This window comes from Leptinotarsa decemlineata, unplaced genomic scaffold (genome assembly GCF_025532065.1).
Source record: "Leptinotarsa decemlineata unplaced genomic scaffold, Ldec_3_MD MMD2_tig00000133_RagTag_RagTag, whole genome shotgun sequence".
Classification (NCBI taxonomy): domain Eukaryota; kingdom Metazoa; phylum Arthropoda; class Insecta; order Coleoptera; family Chrysomelidae; genus Leptinotarsa; species Leptinotarsa decemlineata.
In genome coordinates this window covers 6,351,936-6,378,633 of record NW_027412542.1, presented here as the reverse complement: position 1 = coordinate 6,378,633, position 26,698 = coordinate 6,351,936, and the positions used below count along the sequence as shown (strand labels likewise).

Here is a 26,698-nt window from a genome sequence, read left to right as displayed (position 1 = left end):
AGATGTCGATAGTTGTTGAGTCGGTAATTGTTGAGTAAGTCGTTGTTGAATTGGTAATGTTGTTTTTTGGGTCACTTGGTTTTTAATTGACTGCTTATTTTCTATTAAATTCATTACTGAATCTATGAACGAATAGATAAACATCTAGAAATACATATGTTGTGTTACATGATAGAATTTGTTACGATAGTAGCTACTGAAATTTATGAAAAAACGGCATATTGAAAAAAAATACTTCATGATGGAATCCAATATACGAAACGTAGCATTAAACATTGGTTCATTGGAAAGACACAAAAAATATTCTGAGGTTGACGTCTCTGCCACGAGTATGTTATATGTCTACCCGGAATGCGGTACGTTTTTATTTTGTGGCCGGTACTTTCAGTAGAAAGTACCGGCGAGCGGCGAGCGTTTCGTCACATGAAGTTTTGTTTCCGATTGAAGTAGAGTATTTTATAAACCTACGTGCGTTTCGAGTATGAAGGTGTAAACATTGCCAAAATAATGCAACAATTGACCTTGTATAAAATGTGTTTTATGAATTTTTCAGTAATTTTTTCAAAAACACGAAATTTTCAGGCAGGAATGATATAGGGTTGGAATCTTCATGAATAATTTGTAAATAAAAGCAAAACAGTTTTAATATTTTTTACTGGATTCATTCCACAAATACATCACATGCAAACATGACAAAATGATACTCATTAAATCAACTTTAGAACTCTCAACTGGGTTTTGACTATTGCATCAAAGTATACTTCTTTGATATTGCAGAGTTTTCTTGGAGGTGACGGGTCTAGGATCCTGCAAATTTTCAAAGTTGCATTTTGACGTTGTAGTTACACATTCAATTCTATTTTGTGACTATATTTATAATGACTTTTCAAGTGATGCTTCCTTTTACCGACATATCCACATAAGTTGCATGTGAATTTTGGAGCAACACCACATTCGTAGTGCAAATGGTGATGCAGTGAAGACTGATGTTTATATGTTTTGCTGCAATTTCGACAGCCAAATCGTTTAGGGGAACCTACAACAGTAAAGACAGATTAAAATACCATCCTTAAGAAGTGAGAAACCAGAAAAACAAACATCTTTATTTCGTACCTAGTTTGTTTTTTTGATGGGCTACACTTTTAAGAATGAGATTAAGATACTGAATGGAGTATATTTGTATCATAATTTTTGATTACTGTGGGTGCGGTTAAATTACTCGAATTTAAAGTATGGAGTGAAAATTGATTTAAATAGATTTGTAGATGGAAAAATTTTCCATCCATCAATAATGACAAATGACAATAATGACATAAATAGAATAACATCATCCGGACTTCGTAAAGCATGATCTAGAAAATGATTATAAGAACAGTTTGATGAAAAAATTTCATCACGCAAACTTTGAACTTAAAACTCAAATAAATTTTTGTAATCCAAGTTCGAATTAACCAATCGTATTCGGTATTACAAATATGATTTTTCGACAAACAAAAATATTGATTTGTTACATTACAAATTACTACACTTAATATACTCCTAATTCAACATCCAAAATGCTGAATATATTCCAGAATATCATTAATATTACAATTACTACAAAAACCACAAATTATTTTCTTTTTCTATTCAAAATCCAAAAGTATCCTTGGTACTTAATAAAAACTCCATATGCATATAGTATTCTCTGTTTTTCTTGTAATTCACTTCACTTTGACGAAATTACCTTAGATTGATATAATCATTAAAACTGAACTTGGCTTGGAATGTCTTAATTTTTTATTTTGTTTCACTGTAATTTCATTTCAGGATTTTTTGCTTAGTATAATTGTTATTTTCAGCTATTCTTTTTTAATTTTTACATTTTATTGGTTCTTTCAGGAATTTTAAATCATTTTATATAATACTATAATATAGGCAATACTCTTCTCAGTACACGTTTCACTAACCAAGTTGCCTTCTTCGGTTTTTTCATCTCCTGAAGACGTCAACCTGGTTGGTGAAACGCTCATCGAAAAGAGTGGTGCATTTCTGGTGACCGGGAAAACTGTTTGTTTTTGGATTTATTCTACGTCAGAAGTTCCAATTTTACTTTTCGTTATGAGCACTTTATAATAGAAAATTGAAATAATTTGAACAAATTACATTTTAGCCAATTTTGAAATCACATTTGAACTTTCAACTATAACAATCAAATAAACTAGTGTAACTAGTTTCTTGAACCTTTTCACTGACATGAAAAAAATTAATTACAAAATGTTTCTATTGAATGGGGTGTAATTTTCAGAAGGGGTCAATTTTTGAGAAAGAAATGTTTTAGATTTCTACTCCTGTAAAAAAATGTGTGAATTTTCCAAAGAAAGGAAGAAACCAATCAATTCCAATTGCTTTCTTTTCTCATTTTTTATATAAAGCTGGAGAAGTAGAGACTGTTTTTTTAAAAAAATGTTTCTCTCACTAAAACTTTCACAGTATTTTTCAATTGATCAATATAACCTGATAATTATTTAACTTTAATGGCGAATTATATTCAATCTGACTTGGTAAGTTTCCTCAATATACCTATCTTCTTTTTACCGTTCGTTTCATATCTTTGACAGAACTGACTACAATACTTAACAGGAAACTCTTATCTATACTAAACAGTCAAATAAAAATTCAGATATATCAGTCAAGTTCATTTCTGAAAGTCAGCGTTATACCTACTTGATCACTTCCATAATGGAAGGAAGAAGATTTCAAATGAATGAAAGAGAAAAAGAAAATTTGCCTTCACTCATCTGATTACTTTGAAAAGATGCATCTCTCCAGTTTGGAACAAAATAAATATATAGAAATCAATCTAATGAATATAAATAACCAAAAGTTACTGTGTCACTGTAAGTAATAATTCACCCATTAAGTCGAATATACTTGCAAATTGGTTTTATTTCATTATAAAAAAATGGGTGAAAAATGTTCATGTTAAACGGTTTTATCGAAAAAAAGGTAATATTGATGTAGGCCCTAGGTAGAAGTCATCACACCACTCTCCTCAGCAATCTACAGTATTGATCATATGAAAAAAATAATAAAATCGTTGGGCGTCGCGTCACCTGAGTAAATCTATTTTGAAAAAAATCAGTTTTTCAAATCAGTTTTTCCGTTAGCCAGCTGTCGCACCCCTTACAACGACAACTCTAAAAAGTCTAAACTTGTGCGAGCTAAAGACTAACGGGGTCTAACCTTTTATTGTGTGATTCCCAACACATGTAAATACTACGCCCAACGATTTAATTATTTTATATATAATCAATACCGTAGATTGTTGAGGAGAGTGGTGTAATGACTGCTACCTAGGACCTTCCGAATAATTGTTTAGTCATTAATATATTATCTACATCATTATTATTATTTTTTCAATAAAACCGTTTAACATGAAAACATTTTTCAACTTATTTTATTTTCAAGTTTTCAGTTTCTAATTTTGTTTCTTTGATTTAGTGCCTCTGTATTGCAGAGTAATATATAATTCGCCATTTTGTAGCTGCGGCATCTTGAATTTTCATCTGTTTCAAAGTGTACTACTATTCTACTAGTCAAGCCCTGTCATTTGATACCCATATGGAATCCTCGATTTTGTAGCTGCGGCCATCTTAAATTTGCGTCTTTTTCAAAGTGTACTACTATTCTACTAGTCAAGCTCTATCATATACAATATGTAATCCGCCATTTTGTAGCTGCAACCATTTTGGATTCTCTGTATATTATGTATCTGTAGTGTTGGGAGAGTGAGTGTACGCCCACGAACTTGGGCCACATGTGACTCATTGTATATCCTCCCGAAGAGTTGTCCTTCTAGGTCGTCGTCCATCCTGTCCTTTCCAGAAAGGGGGACAGGTCAATAGGAGACATTTCCTTCATATCGGCAGGTGTAGGCCAATACTCACCGAACACACACTTTCTTATTGACGATAACTCCGGACACTCGCATAGGACATGCCTGACGGTTTCATCTTCCTGTTCACAAATCCTGCATAGAGGTGTGTCGATTAGCCCCATATTATGAAGGTGTTTTCTTAGTTGACAGTGGACAGTCAGAAATCCTACTGTTAAGCGTAGATTTTTCCTGGTCATCGCCAGATATTTCTTCGGCGCCAGCTTCCCAGGGTCGCCCAGGGTGATCCTGGCAAGATTGCATCCTTTTATTCCATCCCATCTCTTTAGGGATGGAGCATGGGTGTGACGATTGGCCAGTTCCTCAATACTTACCTAGCGTAGGGGTCAATCGTGATCAACCATTTTGGATTTACAATGATACAAAATTCGTTAAATTGTTTTGTCATCAAAGATAACTGTGCGTACCAAATTTCAGATCAATCTATCAACAGGAAGGGGGTCAAACTTCAATCACTAAATTTGACCTAAGCAAATAAGTGAACAAACAGGACAAGCGAAATGAAACAATTTAATAAAAACAACGTTATGCAATGTTACTTACCAGAAAAATAATGCGTTATTCAGATGAAAGGTTAGTAAAAGTACAAAATCTCTACTACACTAGACGCAATCATTTCATGTATACGGCGAAGTTTCTGGAGACCGGAAAATATTTCAAATGATTTATCCACCAAACATCAAAATATTTCAAAAATAATGAGAGTTAACTACATTCCGTTGTGGATTTTTCAAACTTCACATTGTCATATTTTCGAAAAGAGAAAAATATTTCTCTAATCCTGTTGTGAAAATGAGTATAATTGTAATAATTAAGGTCTGTACTTGTCAATGTGTATCAAGATTAAGGATTCACAGCTTGACATGATTTTCAAGCTACTTACCTGATGGCCCAAGTCAATTATTAGTAATCTAACGTCAAGTTGAGTCAAGTAGTTACTTCGCCGAGTTCTTGAAAATCCAGTTGTCTTGATATTATTCGACACAAATTAATTTCAGTTTTTTTGTCAGATAAATATTCACTCAACACAAATATAAAACTGATCTGGCAATGAAGACTTCATTTGCCAAATAAAGTAATTTGTTTGGTGTATTAAACAAGCAATGGAAGTGAAACAAACGATAGAGCAATAAAAAATATAAGAAAAGGTACCAGTTGCAACAAAACAAAACTTTTTTCTTCATCAGCCTCAGCTGATTCCAGTTTGGAAAATTATTCATTAGGTGGTAATTAGCCAACCATGAGTGAAGACACTTGAGGGTTCGAACGGATCTATTGCTCATTCTGTTGCGGGGTTATGTTATAGAAATGGTCACAAAAATGTAACCTTCATTCATATGTTGACGATTTGAATTATAAATACTTTCAATACTTACTTCATTACCGATGATTTCAACAAATAAATGACATAGACTAGTGTGAATTCTGTCCACTGGAAACCGTCACTTAAAATGTTCACACCACGTGAAGAAACTGTCAACAGATCGAAGTATAATCTGTGAAAAACTGGAAAACAATGGTAAATTTTCAAAACGTGTTTCTCTTTAAAAACGGTGTATTCATAATAGCAGCCTCCCTCGGTATCTTCCTCACGTCTTTAGAACATAAAATTCTCTACTTAGGACAGCTAATTGATTACAATAAATTGTATGTATCCAAGAGAATCATTTGCAGGTATCACTTCTAATATATAACTGTTCCTTCCATTATTTTCGTTTGTGTTGATGGAAATGTAGAAACTTACACCAGAAGAAGCATGATGAAAAGGTAATTGGAACTTTCTATATTTTTTACCACTTTTATTTGTAACTAACGTTGATGCAGTTTCGTCCTAAAATGACATTTTCAAACTTATACATTGAACTAAAAATTATTGTTTAAATTAGCCTTTTTATAACACTACTGTAGGTAATATTAAAGGTACTCAGCTTAATTGAGTTCTTGAATTTTGTGTACTTGTGACAATGTGGATACGCTAATTTGAAAACCACTAGATCGATTTGATCAATTAACAGGTTGCACCCGCAATGTTTATGCTTATTGATTTCCAAGAATTCCAAACCATTTGCAACCCTTCCTTGCAACCCTTCCTTGTGGTTGCATGCCAAGGAATGGTTTGAAAACGTCGAATATACCGTTTTGAGAAATTTCGACCACATTGTCCCCACATAAACACTATTACACTACGAACACTTAATCTTATAAACTTCAGACTTCTCCAACTTGTCCACTTTATCTTTGGCATTGAAAAGGAAATCAGATAACCTGGCATGCGGTTTGAATGCCTATTGCATGCCCAGAAAAATTGATAGAAACAGTAAAGAAACTAATTTTTAATTCGCCTAGCCTGCAGGATTTTACAATAGCCTTTCTTTCATCAGGAGCTGCAGCTGTGGCAGTACTGCATTGCACTTGAATTTCTTTCAACCGGTCCTGCTGCTATCCAACCAAAAACTAGGTTGATGTCTTGAACAAAAATTTACATGGCAGATATATTTCTATGTATGGCAGATATATTTCTATGTTTCTATGTCCGTAGAGATACTAGTCCGGAAAATAGTTGTCTTCCGACAGTAATTTGACGAAACGTGCTGCATCGAAAAACTGAAAAAGATTGGAGAAATCTCGAATTTTGCTCGAATTATTGATCTCCATGCAGTCACTATACGAGATTATTGAAATTTCAGCTGGTAGGTAATCTACTCAATTGATTTCAGCGCGGTCCTGCCGTTGGAAGAATGAAACGCATCTGCAACACTATCATCCTCTACGAGATATCTTATAATTCAATGTCCAGCGTGGAAAGTAGTTGTTTGCCGGTGGGTATTTTGAAGAACCTACTGTGTGGATACGTCGATAGCTCCAATTTTTTTTCTTTTGTCTCTCTTCACGATACAGTCTACAGACTCAAATTTTGATTTCTATAGGGAGAAGTATATTTTTTTCGACATGTTCTTTGAAAGGGATCGCAATGATACAACAATTCATTGTGAACAATAAATTATATTGCAAATATAATCATGTAAAAAGTATTAAAAATATATAGAATTTACTAACAATTTGTACTTGAATTATTTCTAGTTTAATCATTAGAATAAGAGGTAAAATAGATTTCTCTAGTAGAGACAGAATTACCGAATGAATTTCAAGTTTCGTTAACTAGAAGCCAGTAATTATTACAAGAAAATGTATTGACATATATTCTGTGATGGAAACAAACAAATATTCGATAACTGTTGGTAATTATTTTACCTTATAGCGTGAAATACATTTCAATTGAGAGTTTTATGAAAATTTCGAGTTATGAAGTTGGTTTGAATAGGATTCCTAATAAAAAAAACATATAATTTAAGTACATGAAAATAGTGTACCTGAAATACCAGTCTCATTCCCTATATACCCATATACATATTTGTATAAATATTAATTCAGAATAATTGATATAAACGAAATATTTTCATTTTTCAACTGGTGACAACAGAATAGGCAACTTGTTTTACTTTTGTTGACGAAGCCCAAAACATATACTTGACTGGCTTGCATAAGAAAACTTCATAGTGAAGTTATTTCGAATGATTAAGCTGTAATTTGAGGAAGAGAAAAGTTTCTGCTCGTAGTTCTCTTTCTTCATACAAAAATATGGGAAACTTCCATGTGTTTTTTTTTCTGATTGATTCGGCCGTTACTTGATGAAGATCCATAGTAATTTCACAAACTACACCTAAACGATTTGATCTCCACAAACTTTATTGAAAAAATATATCACATGTTTCGCTAAACATTAGCTTTTTCAAGTGACTTGAATCTTGAATGTTATCTCTTACATATATTTTATTTTCAAGAGTTTTTGTGAAGATATCTGATTCAATTCCGTAATAAATATTAGAAGTACAAATTGAATAGAGGAAAGGTTCAACCTTTTGGAATGTTTAGAAATCAATAGATGAAAAAATTCGGGATTATTGCTTGATGATCAAATAGATTTGAATTGTTCCTCTTCATTGAATTTAGTTTGCAATGAAGAAATAGGTAATTAAGACCGATTTTGAAAGTAGGTGAAATGATAGCACAGGTAAATTTTGTTATTCATTATTCTCCAGCCTTATGAGTTGTTCCTATGTACATAGATATGTTAATATTCCAGGTAACTAATTCATATATTGATTACAAATAAGCTATTGCCAAGGACCCTTTCTTTGGAGAATCACTATCTGGAGTGTCATAAACAACATCATTCCTTTTGAATTCTTGTCTGGGATGCCTGAGTTTTTTCTTGTGAGGTTTGCGGAACTAGGTCTTCTACAACATCAACGAGCCATGCTTGTTCGGGCTCGAGTTAAAGGCAGAAAGATATGGTGTAATTAATTATTTACCATCCTATTGATAAGTGTTACGCAGCTTATTTTATAATATATGCCAAATAAAATTGAACACCAGAAAAGCTGCAAGTTGTAATTTTTTTTTTTTTTGGAACCTAAGATACCAACCGGACACTTTAAAAATTGTGTTGTTGAGCTTGAAAAAGTAGGAGCTTTCAAGTCAGCCCTTGATGACCTTTTTGATATTGCTCATCCATATATAGTACTGTTTTTCTCTCTTTCCTTCACGTTTTCCATATTCTTTTTCTCTTTCAATATCTACTTGAGCCTATTCCGTGAGTGCTTTGCTTACTGCTTGTTACTGCTTAATGGGTTTTTTCTTTTTAGAAGATGTAAATTTTATTGCAACTACTGGAATCTTCAACAACCAGCACATCAGAAGAAGAACAAGAAGAGATGGAGGTGATCTTTCCGACACAGGGGATGGATGACCAGAAATACAGAAAATGACGTCCGCTAGAGAAAGTGAAGACATTATTACCGAATAATGTGAAAGCAAAACAAAGTCTTCATCAAGTGGATACTTTGGACAAAGATATTGATTTTTTTGTTTCTCATCAAACTCTGAATTTTTCCAAAAGATTTGAAATTGATACGTAGTTTTTGAGTTCTAATCCTGATGGTGTGAAAATACACATTGAAAATAAAAAAAGTGAACGGTTTCAAAGTTGTCGACACAGGTGAAAGAAGGGTAAAATTAATCCAAGACTTCCAATTTCTGTTTGACGAAAGACGAAGAACAACAACAGTTTCTGTTACAAGTTGTATAGAAATGTCGAAAAAAAATTTCTGACTCTTCAAAAGCTTTATCTAAGTCATTTCCACCTTGATCTGATAAATTTTGCTTCTATATTGCTTTTTATATTGCTTCCTTTTTAATTATTAAAGAAGAAAATTTGTAACAGTATTTGTTCTTGTTTTTTTATACCTTTTTGCTTTCATTTTTTTTTTTTAATCCATCATTTTAAATTTGGATTGTGCTGTATTTACTCAGAAAACAGCTTTAACTACACCCTTTTCTATGTTTAAATCTGTTTTTCCGTTAACCAGCTGTAGCACCCCTACGAACGACAACCCTCAGAAGCCGAAACTTGTGCGAGCTAAGGATTAACGAGGTGTAAAATTTTAACGTGTTCATAAAGCTTGAGGAAGCTTACAGTATAGCGAAACTCGTATTGAATTTTTGTAACCTGTTCAGTGAAAATTGAATAAATTGAAAAGGTCCCTTTGCATCTTTGAAATTTTAAAAATTTTTTTGGGGTTACAGCTTTCTCATCGTTCTACTTCCATTGAGAAATTATATTAATATTTTCTACTTGTACTTCTGAAAGTATTTAAAAATAAGTCATATTTTTCACAATCTAGTCCCATATGTCATTCTTACATCTTTGTTTCGGCGAATATAACTTTCTTGCCTTTTCTGTTGTCACTGGAAGACCCAAAACCAATAGAAGTGCAAAACATTTGTAGCTTTCTATTTTCGAAAGCTAGATATTATATCTAACTCATTGTATGATTGTAAATTCCTCAAATTTAATGTCACATTTCAGTTTTTGGTGTCTCATGAGATTCTTCTTTTCATAATAGGTTCGTCCGCAATAGCACATGTAACTACCTCTACCCTTTGGTCTCCTCATCGGTACAGTTCCTAAAAAAATGTTATTATTCAAATATTCTATTCTATATAAATCATTGGAAAATAATTATGTACAAATGTCTATATCAGAAACAATGTTTGTGTTAGTATTTGTATCCCGCCAGTTGGGGTTCAGAAGCAGTGCATATTTCCATATATTTCAACAATTGCAAAACATGATTCAAATTTTCTTTTCACTACCAATTATAATCGATATTGGTTACAGTTGGTGGTACACTCAACTATTTGAGGCGCATACGCATTCTAGGAAGACAACATGCTCGAGTAAATTATCATTTATAAGCAATTAATTAAACAAATTATATAGGGTTGGACTGTCAGACTCTTGGATGAAGTTTGGTACTGCAGGTGAATATAATGACGTTTGAAGAATGTCCACTCCATCATCCATCATCAGTCTAAAGCATGATGTCCCTTCTTATGAATCCATCGTCATGCTAACAATTATGACATGTGCTTGCTGAATCTCGAATATATCTGAATGACCTTACGTCGAGGATAGAGTAATTTTTGTTTTTGTACTTCCGACGACTACCACACTCTGAAAGAGCAAATTTAAACTAAAAATGATAATAAACCTTTGCAAAACCCATTACTTACCCTTAAGCAGCAATGAAGTCCGATCATTGGATCTGACATCATCATCAACAATGGTTATGTTAGTTGAATAGGGGTATAACAGATATGTCGATTCAACAAAATAAACATCACGACTGGGTTTTCAAGGCTCCCGGCAGGGGTGGAAATGGGGTTGAAAATTTTAAAATTCATCTCATAGAAAATTGACTTCATAAACCTATGAAATTGTTATTCTTGGATTAGGTTATGTTATTCTCGGTTTTCTTACCCTGATAAATGGACTTCCTGAAGAACATATCTCAATACTGTGTTGTACTGGGTGGATTTTCCATTATATTATTTTTTATATTCTCAACTTATTTACCTCCCTCTGGGGTTTGCAAATAGCATCTTTTCCGAACGATCACCAGGAATGAAATATTTCAATTTTGTGTTCCAAATAAATAAAAAACCCATTTGTAACAAACCAGTGGTAAATGCTACTAGAAAAGCTGCTTCTCCCAATTGTGTTTTTCTGTTAATCGTCTGTCACCCCTATAAAAACGACAACCCTCCGGAGCTATCAAGATTAACGAGGTCTTACCTTCCAATGTACAATTCCTAAGCACGTTGGAAGCACCTGTATAAATTAAGAATTCTACCCCAAAATTTGGTAAATTTGATTTAAAAAACGAATCCACTCGAAATACACGTTCTACCTCTATATTCTTACTTTACCAAGTCTAAAACACTGCAAATTAGAGAAGCGAGTATTAATTGTGGCAACATCGCTTCATTGTACTAGTTCTCTCTAGGTTCATAAAGTGCTTAATGTGAAAGCTTTAGGAGTAAGTGGGATATATATGATAAATTTATAAATATTCAGGTAAAGATAGAATTCATTTTATATTATAATGAAATATTCTCATCGGTATAAACTTAAGTGGATATAACCAAATATTTATTTCTATTCGAAATATTGATGACCAAGAGAGTAACGAAATCTAATTGATTTATATTTTATAAATATGTAGTGGTATTATATTAACAATGTGGTTCAAATCAGTGTTCTTAAAACATAAATGGTCCATGCTATTTATCGTATGTAAGGAGGAGTTATTATGTCAAGCAACTGATAATACATATAGTATGCGTGAAAAATAAAACAGATTGTTATGCCTCTGCAACTCGACGACTCAAAACTTCAACAATAAAACATTTGTTTGAAGGTGGTTGACAATGTTTCGTGGTTCATTTTATTAGTTTCGACTTCCTTTGTCTAATATGATATAAATTGATTTGAAATTCCTGAAAGAATCTGTAAAAATTAAAAACATTAGCTGAAAATTAACAATTATATAAAGAAAAAAACTGAAATTACAATGAAATAAAATACAAGCAACGTCATGAAGTAACTGGGCTTGGAATATTTTAATTTTTTCTTATTATTTTTTTTCTTGTTATTATTTTTTTTAATTGTCATCTCGTGTTGATAATTCAATTTTTTATTTTAATTTTTTGGTTGTTTTTTTTGTATTTTATTTCATTGTAATTTCAGTCTCTTTGCTTAATATAATTTTTCAGATATTTTTTTTCAGATTCTTTCAGGGATTTCAAATCAATTTATATCATATTAGACAATGGAAGTTGGAACTAATAAAAAACAATAAAACACTTATACTTCAAGGCCATTTGACTATTATTCAACCCGTTTGCTTCGCTAACTAGCACTGTCATGTAGTGGAATGAACTAATGCCTCGCTAAACCAAAGTTTTTCGATTTCTCTAACGAATCGTGGAAATATATCATATTAGGAATAGCACGTTGTTAGGCACGTTGCAAAGTCTTGTTAAACTTCAGCATGAACAAGTTTCAACTGGTTAGCAAAGAAAATAATTTTAACTCAATAGTATATACCTACTCATAGTGAAAACTGGTTTTATTTTTAGTCAGAAAGTACTTTTGGAACTAAATAATGCGAACAAAATTTAAGAAATTCACTCCTTCCTGCTTCCTACTCATTAGGATTCGGCTAAGTGACAAAAAACTGCTTCCCAACCTAAAACCTTGAACATATGTTGAATCACATAATACAAATATTTGTAAAAGTTTTCTCATCGAAAAAATTCTCAAGATAGTGATCACTCAGAGACCGGTTTTGGACCATTACTGTTCGTCAGTGTAGGATAGATCAAACCAAGACACCATTACCTACGAATTTCTTCTGCTTCTAAAGTCCAAAAATAGTCCAAGAATGAAGATTTTTACCTACTATTGAGTATGTAATGCCATGTATTCTATGAGCCAATCTCGCTATTTTGAAAGGAGGGTTTCTGTGAGGATAGTTGAATAATGATTTTTCACATGTAATCTAATATCCGTCGTGGTACTATCGACAGAATAGGAAAAGCAAAGAGAGAAATATTTTGAACCTCATTCGACATCATTGAATTTTTAAGTGTACGTATCTTTCATCATATCGGACTGATTGATTTCCAATTAGAAATTTCATTCTTAAATTGAAAAATACATTTCAAATGATAATACCTTTTTTCAAATTGACCATCAAACCTCCATGTTCAAAACGTTTTCCTATTAATCTTCACAATTGCTTTCGTGTTACGACATTTTCAATTATGCTATACCTACTAATAAAATCTACATACCCTTTCCCATATTCATTGTCTGGATTTCTAACGAGCCCCTATTTCCCCCACAATCGTTGAGAACATAGAATACACTCAATAGTGGTTGAGGTTAGGGTCACTGTAACAGCGGTTCACATATCGTATTGTCAGACAAGCTACCACACTACCGAAATGAATTAATTCTGTAAATTCATACACTTCACATTTTTATATACCGCCACAATAAATGATGAAATTTTTAAATCGTATCTTTAACATATTATTAACAAACACAAACATGAGAGCGTAAAGAATTAAGGACATCAACACGTGGGACTCAGTAACAACGGTAAGCAAAGTGAATCTCTAGTCCAATATAGAGGCATCCCGCCAAGCACGATGACGTCAGCAGTGAGCAGAACGGTACGTTGGACATGGTGAAATGATTGTATGCGATTTTCTGTTCAACGGTGCGGTGATGCCACATCTTTCAGATAGTTCATCATTTCGGAATTACACATTTTATATTCTCCTTTTATTTTCAACATATTTGTCACTCACAATGTTCAATTCATTATATTTCAATAAATCTCATGCATTCAAAAATATTTCTGAATAAATGTTCACATAATATTTTATTATAATAAATAATTTTCAATAATACTGTTACAGTGTTTAAAGTTATGGATTCATTTTCAAACTGTTGATTGCAATTTTTACATTATTGTGCTCGTCAAGTCATTCAGTAACCAACTAATAATGAATTTTCAGAAAATGTTCTTGTTCTTATACAACTTCCTGTATATTTCTGTAATATTAATTTCATACTGATATTCTTGAATGTTTCGGTAATTTGATGTTTACAAGGGAGTATCCAGTGTAGGGCAAACCATTTTGTAATATGATCTCTAATTACGACTACAAGTATATAGTCGTAGTATGGTATAGTATATAGTCATATATAGTCGTGATTACATAACACTCAACTACAACGATCAGGTTATCTAAAGTAATCTTCGATCTGATTGAAGCACTCTAGTAGTTACTACAAATTACTTGAGGTCTCAGAATATTTAGTTTGCCATGGCAAAGTGTAAAATAAGAATCAGGCGTCATAAAAAATATATTTATTTCTTATTATAAATAAACAGAAGACTTCAATTTGTAGTTATATATATTTATTCATTATTATGTTCATTATAGATTGGGAAACAGAAAATCAACCTTAAATAAATTATCAAAAAACAATCAATGAAGTCGCCTCGGAACGACAATTGATTTTTATTGTTGTTTTTATTTTTATTGTTGTTTTAAAAAAAGTTTCACTACAAAAAATGGATATTAATTTGAATTATAAGATCAAATTAAAAAAATTAAACTGGCTCTAAAACAACACAAGAAACGGAATTCGCCAGTTTCGTTTCAATTTTTTCTGGTGTTATTTGAGACGATATTGGAAAACTTCCTCATTGCAATTTCTCAAGATATTTTAACTAACTCTCGGTTTTCGATTCTCTTATGCTGGTTTTTCGTATCTCCGGATGTACTTTTGAAAAAAATGTGGCTTTTCATGTAATGTCTTCAAAAATATGAGCTATCGCTCATATTTTTAGGACCTTTATCTCTATTTTTCATGTTTTTGAACTTGTTGATTAGATTATTAGTGCAACTAACGGTTTATTCAATTATAATATCCCACTCATTGTCAATGTTTTATGAAACAATAATATATTTTTTATAAATTAGCGTTCTGCAGCTGTAGAGTAGGGAGGGTGAGTGTAGACCGACAGCAAGAAGGTGTACAGGTCACTAGGATACATCTTTATATTGGCAGGTGTAGGCCAAGACTCGCCGAACACACACTCTCTTTGGCAACCTTGAGGTGTCTCATGGTGGCCTCCATGAAGGTTTTGGAAGGTGTAGCGACATTACTGTCGCTGCGCAGCTTCTTCAACCTTCTTGGGGTTCCCTCCGTGGAGGTGCACAAGTGAGAGAGCTTTCCTGCAGGGACAGCCGGTTCCTTGCCTTTATTCAAGGCAGAGCTCTTGGCGCCCGCCGCAAGAAGTGTCATCGCTGTTGGAGGTGGAGTAGGGGTGGAGGGGGTGCACTTATAGTTGCTGCCACTCCTGCCTCCTTCACTCTCTTTTTCCTTTTGACCTCCCGCCGCAAATGCGCTTACGCCTTGGCCTTTTTGTTACATAACAAGGTGATCTGCTATGTCCAGCCTCATTCCAAGCGTTAGCGTTGTTATACTGTTTTTTATTTTTTTTTCTTTATCATTCTTTTGACTTACGCTTCCGAATAGTTCTTTCTTAGGAATCTTAAACTTTCATTCGTTTATCTCCTCCTTGCGTTTATTTATTTTTATGCATTATTTACATTTTCCTCATCATTAATAACGTTCATTTCGACTAATATGATTATATTTCTCCATCTCATTTTAATTTATTCTAATATTCCACTTTCTCATTACAGTATGATGGTTTTTGTAATTTGAATACAATTATGTACCTTCACATCACCCTGTTAATGTTACTATATTCGTGTTTGTATATTCTTATATAAAACTGTCTTGTTAGACCGATCGCCTGAGTATCAGGCTAATGAGTTTATGAAGTTGACTTCGAATCCCTATGAAAGGTTTACGTTTTGTGGATTGTTGAGAAAAAATAAAACAATATAGTCTTTCTACGTTTATTTTATCAAATATTTGAGTTTTCTGAATCAATCACCCTCAGAGATTCCTAATTTTATTTTCATTCAAATGGCAGGGTAATATATTTGTCCGAACACCTTATTAGAAATGAAGTTCATCCACCATAAACGAAAAATAGTAGTAATGTGATAGTAATCGACGTGTCAAAGCCATTTACCGGGATTGTTGGACGAGGTATATAGGTTTTTAAGACGGGCATTTTCAAGACGATAGACGAAGCCTTCAAACCACAGTCAACAAACCAGGAAAATAACTTTGACACAATTATCTCCGGTCGACACTGTCTACACTCTATATAGTGAAAAACTGTGAAATCTATCCAAGTCCCCGTAAATAATAAATCTTTGAAAATTCACCCTTTACACTTATAATAATGTTTTCCGAGATTTACCATATCCAATCTAACAAAGAAATTAGAATTACAGATTATCGGCTCTACCTGACATTTTTTGAATAAAATGTGAAAATTTTGTAGAACATGAATTATTTCGATTTCATTCGGTAATTTATATAGTGTATAAAAGCCAAATTTGACATATTGCAACGGAAATACCTTCAACCCCCCGTCGAATGTCAGGTACAACCTCCAATTTTTCAAACGAGAAGTATATGCTTGTGATATATCGTTTGAAAAATGTCTTATTTCTCTATTCAAGAATGTTATCTTTTTCGAATTTATTACAACAATTGAGATTGAACAAATTATAATCATGTGGTTACCGAAATTCGATAAAATACACTCACAACTCATTACAATATACTCAAAACTTATTTCATGTTGAGGTATTGATAATAAGAAAGTAAACAAAAACCATAGCAATGTTCTTTTTAGATGGTATCCTTTAAAACACTGTAAATAATTTCTGTGTCAACGTTAGTTCAAAACGCTTCGTCAACTTTTTTGTATGTTACAACATTAGTTGGCAGTATTTCAATTTAAGTTTAAAGTTCGTTAACTTAAAGTCTGACAAATGGTTAGATTAACGAAAAAGCATAAGATAATAGTTTCACAAATGATTGGTTACGGAGATAAAACCCGAACACAACAGGAAGTAGCTCGCCTAATTCATGAGAAATTTCCTAATTTACCGCCCATATCTCAAAGAACAATAAGCAAACTAGAGAAGCAGTTTCGCGAACTTGATCATGTGGGGCAGATAAAAACAGCAGCTGCCAATGCAATGAGTGATGAACTCAAATTAGATGTGATGCTTGAGTTTGAGGAAAACCCACATACATCGAGTAGGCAGACATCCACTACATTCAATGTTAGCCATACATCGATAGTAAACATATTAAAAGAAAATAAAATGCATCCCCATAAAATGATACCTACTCAGGAGTTCATGGAAGACGATTTTGGTAGAAGAACTTATTTTTGTGAGCAAATGATGTACATGTTGGATAACAATATCATCCAATTAAAAGACGTTATGTTTTCTGATGAGTGACTTTGTCTCTTAACGGTCATGATAATCGGCAAAATCGCCGCTACTGGTCAACGGAAAATCCTCACTGGATGAGAGAAGACCACACGCAATACTTTCAAAAGATTATTGTTTGGCAGGGATTGTAGGAAACCATATCATTGGTCCCTTTTTCATTGAGGGCAACTTGAATGGCGATAATTATTTGGTACTACCTCAAAATGATATCGTTTCAAGTTTAGCAAATTTATATCCTGATCCAGGAAACCCTCAAGTTCCAGTGAATAGGATATGGTTTCAGCAGGATGGAGTATCACCACATTATCTAGTTAACGTCCGGTAATACCTCGATAAAACATTTTCCAATCGGTGGATAAGGAGGCGAGGATGGATTGAATGGCCAACGCGATCACCTGATCTTTCATCATTAGATTTTTTATGGGGATATGTGAAAAGCAATGTGTACAAAACTGGATCTGAAAATAATGAATAACACTTGCAATTAGGTCGGGCACGCCTGATATGTTAAATCATGTTAGAAGACAGTTTTCTTTGAGATTATGAGGTTGCCAAGATGTTTGCGGTGAACATTTTGAACGTCTTCGTTAACATCCATATTTCTTTTTCGTATTCTACATTTCATTACGTTTTGCATTAGATTTTAGTTTTTGAGTGTAATTTATCGAATTTCGGTAACTTCATTTTATTTTAATTGTTGCGATAAAATTGAAAGCGATAACATTTTTGATTAGAGAATGAAGAGACCTTTCAAACAATATATCACAAACCTATACTTCCCAATGAAAACATTGGGGGTTGTACCTGTCATTCGAAGAGGGTTGAAGGTAGGGGTGGCATTTCTACGTTGAAGAATGTCAAATTATAATTTACATTCGATGTGTTTCGGAATTTTTTCAAATATACAGTAACCGAAATAATGAATTCATTCCGCTTGGCTTTTACAAACTGTATAAAGTAAACATAAAAATAATCATTATCAATATGAAGTGATGAATTCAACGAAGTTTTTCAAAAACTTTATAGAGTGAAAATTTGATACAGTATAATTTCAGTACAACATAATAGTTTTTCACTATATAGAGTGTCAACATATTGATTACAACAGTATTCTCAAAATCCTCTACGTTTTCTGGCTGTATGTATTATAAACTGTAAATCCCAATTGTAACTGTCCTCATCGATAGTACTTCCATCGCTAGAAATGAAATAATGTGGAATCATGTGTCTTCGCAAATTATCAACTCGATGAGCTTTGTACTTGCATTTGAGGCAATGAAACTTTTTCTCCATACCACATTCCCCCTTGTGCCTTGACAAACTTTCTGGATTTTTGTAACTTTTTCCGCAGTGGCAATAGTACCTTCTCCCTGAAATGTGATTATTGTACAAAAAATTCTGAATGATGAAATATAACCATCAAATCTTCACAAAATCATATGAGAAAAGTGCGAAACAATTAACTGTTCAAGATTACATGATATGTACAGGACCTGATGATAATTTGAACATTGAAATTAGGGAAACTACGATAACGAAAATCATTTGAATATTTTGCGATTTATTTTTTCTTTCTAGATAAACATGAACATAATCAATAATACTGGAGTTCTTTCCCAACACCAAACTATCATTTCAATAGCTCGACACGTGTTTCGATCACCAAGTCATCATCTTCAATAGGATGATTAAATCTCCAGTAATATATATTACTACACCAAAGGTTCCAAATAGTGAATCACAAGTACATAATGAACATGGTAACCTAAATCACAAATAAAGAAATGAACCCACATATGTTGTGCCCCAGGGGATGGACCAATCCTATTCAATATTTACTTGAACAACCTTTTCCTACAAGACATGTTTTGCGAAGACTAAAACTGGTTTAATTTGAAACAGAAATTAGAACTGACCTTCATCAAATCAAATTGTGGTTCGACCATAGGCTCTTATCTATTAAATTTGAGAAATCCTATTACGTACCATTCAGTAGTTATGATAACTATCAGAATATGACATCAAAATCTCCAATACGGAAGTCATCAAACCCACAAAGAGAATAAAATATCTTGGAATAATTTTAGACAGAAATCTCAGATGGAACCACCACATAGACCACATAGTTAAAAAATTACGTTGCATACTTTACAAAGTCAAACGAATAGCAAAACAAAAAATTATGTTATATAAGAGTTTAGTGGAGCCCCATCTGAGATATGGTATAATTGGTTGGGGTGCAGTGTCGAAAACTCATCTACATTCCCTTGAGGTTATGCATAAGAGATTTATCAGATGTATCCTTCGGAAAGGTTACGACTACCTTAGCGATCTACTTTATTCAAAATCTGGAATATTTTATCCAAGACAGCTGTTTTTTTATAAATATTACTGCTGTACAGCATAAAAACAAAAAAAAAATTAACTAAGTATCACCATAAATATGCTACACGTCGGAATCATAGTATTGTCATACCATTAATGCTCAAATCAGTTGGGCAGAAATCCTTCCGGTATTTAGGACCAAAACTCTACAGGTTTCTTCCTGAAAATTTAAGATGCGAAACAAATCCCAAAAAATGTATGACAGAGATTAAATTATTTTTCAAGAATATACCACGAGCAGACATACATAGACAAATATAAAAATAAATACTTACTTCTACGATTGTGTATATATATTGTGTATTGATTTGTTTGTAGTCTGGAACCCTAATGATTGAAATCTCTATATTCATTGATTGTTTGATTTATTTATATTATGTCCAAATGTGTCCAGTTTAAAGTTATGTTTTTATCCATACTTAGTACCCATTCAATACATTAGTTTATTTTGATTCTTCATATTCTGTTCGAATATGTCCAGTTTAAACTTATATTCTTATCTATAACTAGTACTTATTTCAATAGATTTATTGGTTTCATTTATTCATATTCTTTTTAAATGTAGCTATTTTGAATTTATATCTTAGTACTTAATTCAAAGGATGAATCTCATTCAATGTCAGATTCAGTATTCTCATTCCTTACACACAGGCAGATCATTTTGCCTCGTAAGATGTATTTTATTTGTTCACTGTTCATTTCTATATGTACATGTATATTTACTGTAAACAATCTTAAAAAAGTGAATAAATACATATTATTATTATTATATTCAATGTAACTATTCGCTGTATACAAAGATCAAGCAGTTTCATCTGTTTGGTAATGAGTTTATCATTTTCGTAATAGAAGAAGAATGAAAGTTCTCTAATTCTCATCAGTTTCAAATATCATTGACATCAATTTTAGTATACTATAGAGACGGGAATGAGGTAAAACTCACAGAATATAAGAAAAGTGTTATAATGATAGGCGGCAATCTTTTGATTAAATATCAGGATTGCCAGATATGCCTTAGTCAACACTTTATTATTTTCACTTGGTCTATAAATATTTATGTTATTGGGTTCGGTGACCCATGAAGAGTGCTTTTTACCCCATTGGGAACAACCTGATCATAGTAGTTTTGCAATTTCACATCTGTACTGAAAGAAAAATTAGTTACTCAATGAATTTGGTCGGTTTTTCTTGACTAGAGACACTGACTGGTCCAGAAATACAAATTTTTTATATCTCTGATTAGGTTTCATTCAACCAAAAACAATATCTACTTACTTTTTTTCCAAATTGTCAAATTGATATGATCAATATATTTTGCAGAGTTCAAGAAAATACCTACTCATCCCTTATGTTCCTTGGATTTTATGAATAATACCAGTAGATGATTATGAATTGTATTGTATTTAAAGCATTAAAATATCTGATAAGGCATGCGAATATACATTTCTGTATGGTACTTTTTGAGTAACAACAAATATTCAAAGCAAAAAAATCACGGTATTATTCTGTACGTGATTTTATAAAAATGATGTCATAACAATGATGTCATAACGAAAAGTAGTGACTTGATGGAAATAAGAAAAAATCACATAACTGTTTTCCAGCTGTGCAAATGTTTTCAATGACGTGTCATTGAATTTTCAACCCAGAGCAATTTTTTTGACGAATCAAAATATCCTCTCACTTTCTGTTTGAATAAAATAATTCATAAAAATAATTTGAAATAATCTACAAATATTTTTATAAATGCTACAGGGTACTGTTATTTCAAACGATGCTGCAGATAATTACTAACGAATTCAGTAAAGGAGGATAAAAATATGTGGAGAAAAATTCCAGGATGAAATTCGCACACTTTAGAATAAGAAGTATTAAAATACATGAGAAACCATTTTCACAACATGACATGAAATGAAAGTGAAATGAGCATACAATGAGCCTTTTCCCTGAGAATAGTACAGCAAACGTGTCACGAGAGGCAGCACTAGTAGTAGGGACAAACAATAAACTATTCACATGTAAAACAGTGTTATTCACGTAATATTAATTTATTGTTCAAAAATATAAACCTGATATAAAAAATTATTTTGTGGTAGTATAATGCCAACAAAGCATTGCTGTTTTGCGAATTGTACGTCGGATAATCGATATCCGGAAGAAAACGTGTTTTTTATACCACTTATAAAACCTCATAATAATTAGGTAAGATGTAAGAAATGGATACATGCTTCGAGGAGAGTGGATTTAACAGTGCAAAAAATAAATAAATATTCATAAGTATGCTCTAAACATGAAATGTATAGTAAATTTTTCATAGTTAATTATCATTGATTAGAATGAGATATAACCTCAATCGTTTATTAAATTATATTCATTATATTTTATTAAATTTATTTCATTACCATCTATATTTGATTCATATTTCACTCGGAAATAAGTCTGAAATTCATAATTATTTTAAATTTCTTTTATTACAGTTTGAATCTACCGCTACTGGTTTACTAGAGTATACTAACTTGTCTATTAATTCACTTTTTTTCCAGTTACTTTTAAATTACGGCATGCAAGTCAACGTTTTAATGTTACAACATTGTTATCCTTTACAGTTGCAAATTTTAGTTTTACTCCAGGAACATTTTCTTCTGTTAAAAACATTCTTTTTTAATTGTATTTCACCATATGTTTATATGAGGATTAGGCAGTGTTTGTCCCTACCGAACTACTAACGCTGCTATTGAGTGATTTTTCGTACTTCAGGAAAAAGGTTCATTTCATCCTGATTTTTGATCCTGTGTAAATGAGGAAACTTTGATTTCAAGGGATTTTTATAACGCATACAGCGTGACTCACGGTCGATGGTAGGTTAGACGTTACTTTACCTGCTTTATCGATCTAAAATATTTTCAGCATTGCGGCGTTGCCACTTCCATCAAAAAGTCCAAGCAACTTTTTTTTTAAATGGTACACCCCATATACCAATATATTTTTGGAATCGCTCTGGTATTTCAATACTTTTTTGTCAATAATGTCCTTTACCTGTCTCTATCTGTTTTAGAGATGAAAAATAAATCGTGCTAAATATGGTCCAACACATAGCCTTAATTGAAATTAAGTACATCAGTACTCTCAGTTCATGAAAAGTTGATATTTTGATGATAGTTTGGACAAACTCGAAATATTCAAATAACACCAAGAAATCGACTCCATATCATATAGGGCGTGCTAAAATTACTATTATTTCCATTGTGCATAAAAGTAGTCGAAAGTTCATTTTTTCAAATGAAACCCCCTGTTTATTACTCGGTAAATTGAAAGATGGTGAAAAATGCTTCAAGATAATATATCATGTCCCTATACCTAAATCATCAAGTTTTCTCAATAAAGTCGCTTCTTCTAGAAACATTATTTTTTTTTAGAATTTGGGTTTAGGTAGCAGTGGAATTATCAAGCTTATAGCAGTTCGGTTACTTTTATAAGTTATTTACAAAGAGTTATCGACGGTGTTTTGAATCATCTTCCAAAATGAATGCAAATATCGATTATTCAAACGAAGTTCTTATGAAATTATTTATTATACACATGAACAAAGTAATCAAATCATTGTCAGAACGTGTAAAAAATTCAACCAAATGTATCCTGAATTAACACCAATGAACGAGAGGAAGTTTGTAAGGTTACAAAATAATTTTCTTAACTATGGCTCAAAGTTTCCAGGGAACAACTGTACCAAAAATCAGTCATTTCTAGGTGAAAAGTAAGATTTTGTGGGCTAAAACATGTGAAAGTACAGACAATAACAGAAAAGGATGATTCAAAATAACAATATTTTAAACAAAATTTCACATTACATTCTAAACACTTTGAAATGTTTTTTTGTACGCGACTTGTGGTTGCTTTTTCAATTTCCTGGGGATCCAGATCTTCAATACTCCGCACTATTCGCCATCGCAATTCTTCTTTGGTAGGCACTGAAGTACTGTATACCCTTTCTTTTAAAACACCCCTTAAAAAACAAAGTCAAGTGTCGTGAGATCGGGTGATCTCGGTGGCCAATCCCACGGCCCTAAACCAACAATCGTCGAAGAGTTCGTCAAGTTTCCTGGAAACTTCCTGGGTGGAATAAGCTGGCGCTTCGTCCTGTTGAAACCACGAATTCCTATATTCCTCTAAAGGCAAATTTTCAAGAAAATCGATTACAGTCGTCCTTAATATTTGGAGATATCTCTCTGCATTCAGTGTGTCTTCATAAATAAAAAAGCTAATTTTATTGTTCTTCAGAATACAGAAAACATTCAGGTCAAAATTTTCTTGAAAACCCATTCCTTTTGTAACATGAGGATTATGATCAGCCCAAAAATGTTTATTCCTTCTATTGAAAATACCATCCCTCGTAAATTTTGATTCGTCGCTCCAAATGATTTTTGACAAAAATTCCCGATCTTCCTGTTTATGAATCAAAAGGGATTCACAAAAATGCATTCTACGTTCGAAGTCTTCTGCTTTTAGAGCTTGAACTTTGGTAAATTTATACGGATGCATTCCGTGATTTTTCAAAATTCGTTGTACTGAAGCATGTGATACACCTAAATCTTTTTCTGCACTGCGAATGGAAGCTTCTGGATATGCATAAAAATATGCCAGAACATTAACAGTATTGTCCTCATTTGAAGTAACAGGTTTTGGTAATGTTGAAGGCGCTTTTAACATGGAGCCATAGTTAAAGAAATCATTTTGTAATCTTACAAACTTCCTCTCGTTCATTGGTGTTAATTCAGGATACATCTGGTTGAATTTTCTAAAAGTTCTGGCAATGATTTGATCACACTGTCCGTGTATTATAAATAATTTCATAAGAACTTCGTTTGAATAATCAATATGTGCATTCATTTTTGGCGATTTTTTGAAACACCGTCAATAACCATTTATCAATTACTTATAAAAGTCACCAAACTGTCATAAGCTTGATATTTCCACGGCTAGCTAGAAATCAAATTCTTTAAAAATTATTTTTTGTACAACTGTTATTGAAAATCTCTTTGATAGAAACACTTCAATCAGAACACCTACCAAAAAATCATTTAGAAAAGTTCACACATGCAGTTCGTGAAATTGGTAATATTAAATCCCTGTGAAGTTACTGACGATGACGAAGTAGTATTCAGTCCAACTGTAGAAAGTCCTTCATGACTAACCAATAATCCTCCTTAAAATAACGTGAGTTGGCGTATGTAGTTGTAACATATGCCTTGTGATCCAAAGATCGTGTGTTCAAATCCCATGGACCCTATAATTTTTTTTATTATCAGCAGTAACGTTATACAAAAAAATTTGTATGATACATTTGTTAAAAGGGATTTTATTTTGCTCGTAAGTTTGCTCCACTTGCTGACGCTTGTTTTGCAATAATCCCCACTCACAAAATAAAATGTCACTTTCAACACTTGTAGGTAAAACGTGAATAACTATTTTTCCACAAAAACGGCTTTATTAAGAAAACTTGACGATTTAGGTATAGGGACATGATATATCATCATGAAGCATTTTTCACCATCTTTCAATTTATCGAGTAATATACAGGGGATTTCATTTGAAAAAATGAACTTTCGACTACTTTTATGCACAATGGAAATAATAGTAATTTTAGCACGCCCTGTATGATATGGAGTCGATTTCTTGGTGTTATTTGAATATTTCGAGTTTGTTCAAACTATTATCAAAATATCAACTTTTCATGAATTGAGAGTACTGATGTACTTAATTTCAATTAAGGCTATGTTTTGGAACATATTTAGCACAATTTATTTTTTATCTCGAAAACGGATAGAGATAGGTATAGGATATTATCAACAAAAAAGTATTAAAATACCAGAGCGATTCCAAAAATGTATTAATATATGGGGTGTTCCATTTAAAAAAATATAATTGCTAGGACTTATTGATAGAAGTGGTAACGCCGCAATGCTGAAAATATTTTAGATCGATAGAACAGGTAAGGAAATGTGAGAGGTGGAATTTTCAGAAAAATCATGCTTTGCGTTTTCCAGAAACGTCTAACCTACCATCGACCGTGAGTCGAGGTGTATATGTATATTCTCTTTGCAATTTCAGGAGATTTTAGTTTCTCCTTTTTTCAGTTTCTCAGATAATTCAATCGAAATGATATATTTTATAATATTTTAAAAATGTTCATCACGTAATTGAACCGTTTGTTCGTATTCGCAGCTAGTGACAGTAACAGTTACTAGCTGACAGTTACTGTGAAACAGTTTTGCAACAAATTTGAAAGTTTTTTTATGAAAATATCATATTTCATTGATAATATGAATTCAAATCCATGTAATGAATTTAATACCTGTGTTCAACAGAAGGTTCTGAAACGCTGAATGAGGTTTCACATTATACTAACGTATAATTCGCTGGTCTAAGAACTTCACCACTCATTTGATAATAGCCTATCTAAAATATATGGCTGAATAGTTATCGAAGTTCAACAAATTCATTTTGTAGCATGCAAACATGAATTACATTTTATCATCCCGATCACATGTTTCACCCATATTTTACAAACATGGTTCAAGTTAGTCCTGATTATCAGTTTTGATGAAAATGTAAGCATTGTTCAAAAGTAATTTTTCATGTAAACCACGTGTACGGTTTACAAAAATATACATTTCGTTACCCTGCTACGACGAGTTGATAAGTGATGACATCATTTTCTACCGGGATAGTCCTCGGCTCGTTTCCTTTTATTTTGAAACCAAGTTGATACCACCTTATAGGAGAGTCCCAAATCTCTTTCCAATTTCTTCTTCGTTTCAGAGCTTGGGAAAGGTGTGCTCCTGTAAACTTCTTTCAATACTTCAGTTTGATCTCTTGTAATAGTTGTTCTATTGCGCATAGGATATTGATCGTGTAATAATGTTTTGAATGATGCATAGCACAGTGATGAATGTTTCGAGCTGAAAGCTAAATAAAAATCAATCAATAAATGAT

At 32.5% G+C, this 26,698-nt stretch overlaps 1 protein-coding gene across 4 annotated transcripts in view; it reads right to left on the bottom strand.

Moving 5' to 3' along the window:
* The window catches only part of LOC111502608 (longitudinals lacking protein, isoforms F/I/K/T-like), a 37,030-nt gene extending 22,294 nt beyond the window's left edge, over positions 1 to 14,736 (bottom strand). For 3 of the 4 annotated variants that reach the window (XR_012464845.1, XR_002721749.2, XM_074172620.1), the window contains exon 1: positions 13,199 to 14,736. Coding sequence is in view for 1 of the 4 variants with exons in the window: in XM_074172620.1 (XP_074028721.1) it covers positions 13,199 to 13,214 (16 nt within the window). In the remaining 3 variants the exon portion in view is untranslated. Of the gene's footprint in view, positions 1 to 6,920; positions 9,965 to 13,198 lie in introns of those variants that run through there. The other variant, XR_002721750.2, reaches the window with a different exon arrangement.
* Between the last annotated feature and the right edge of the window lie 11,962 nt (positions 14,737 to 26,698).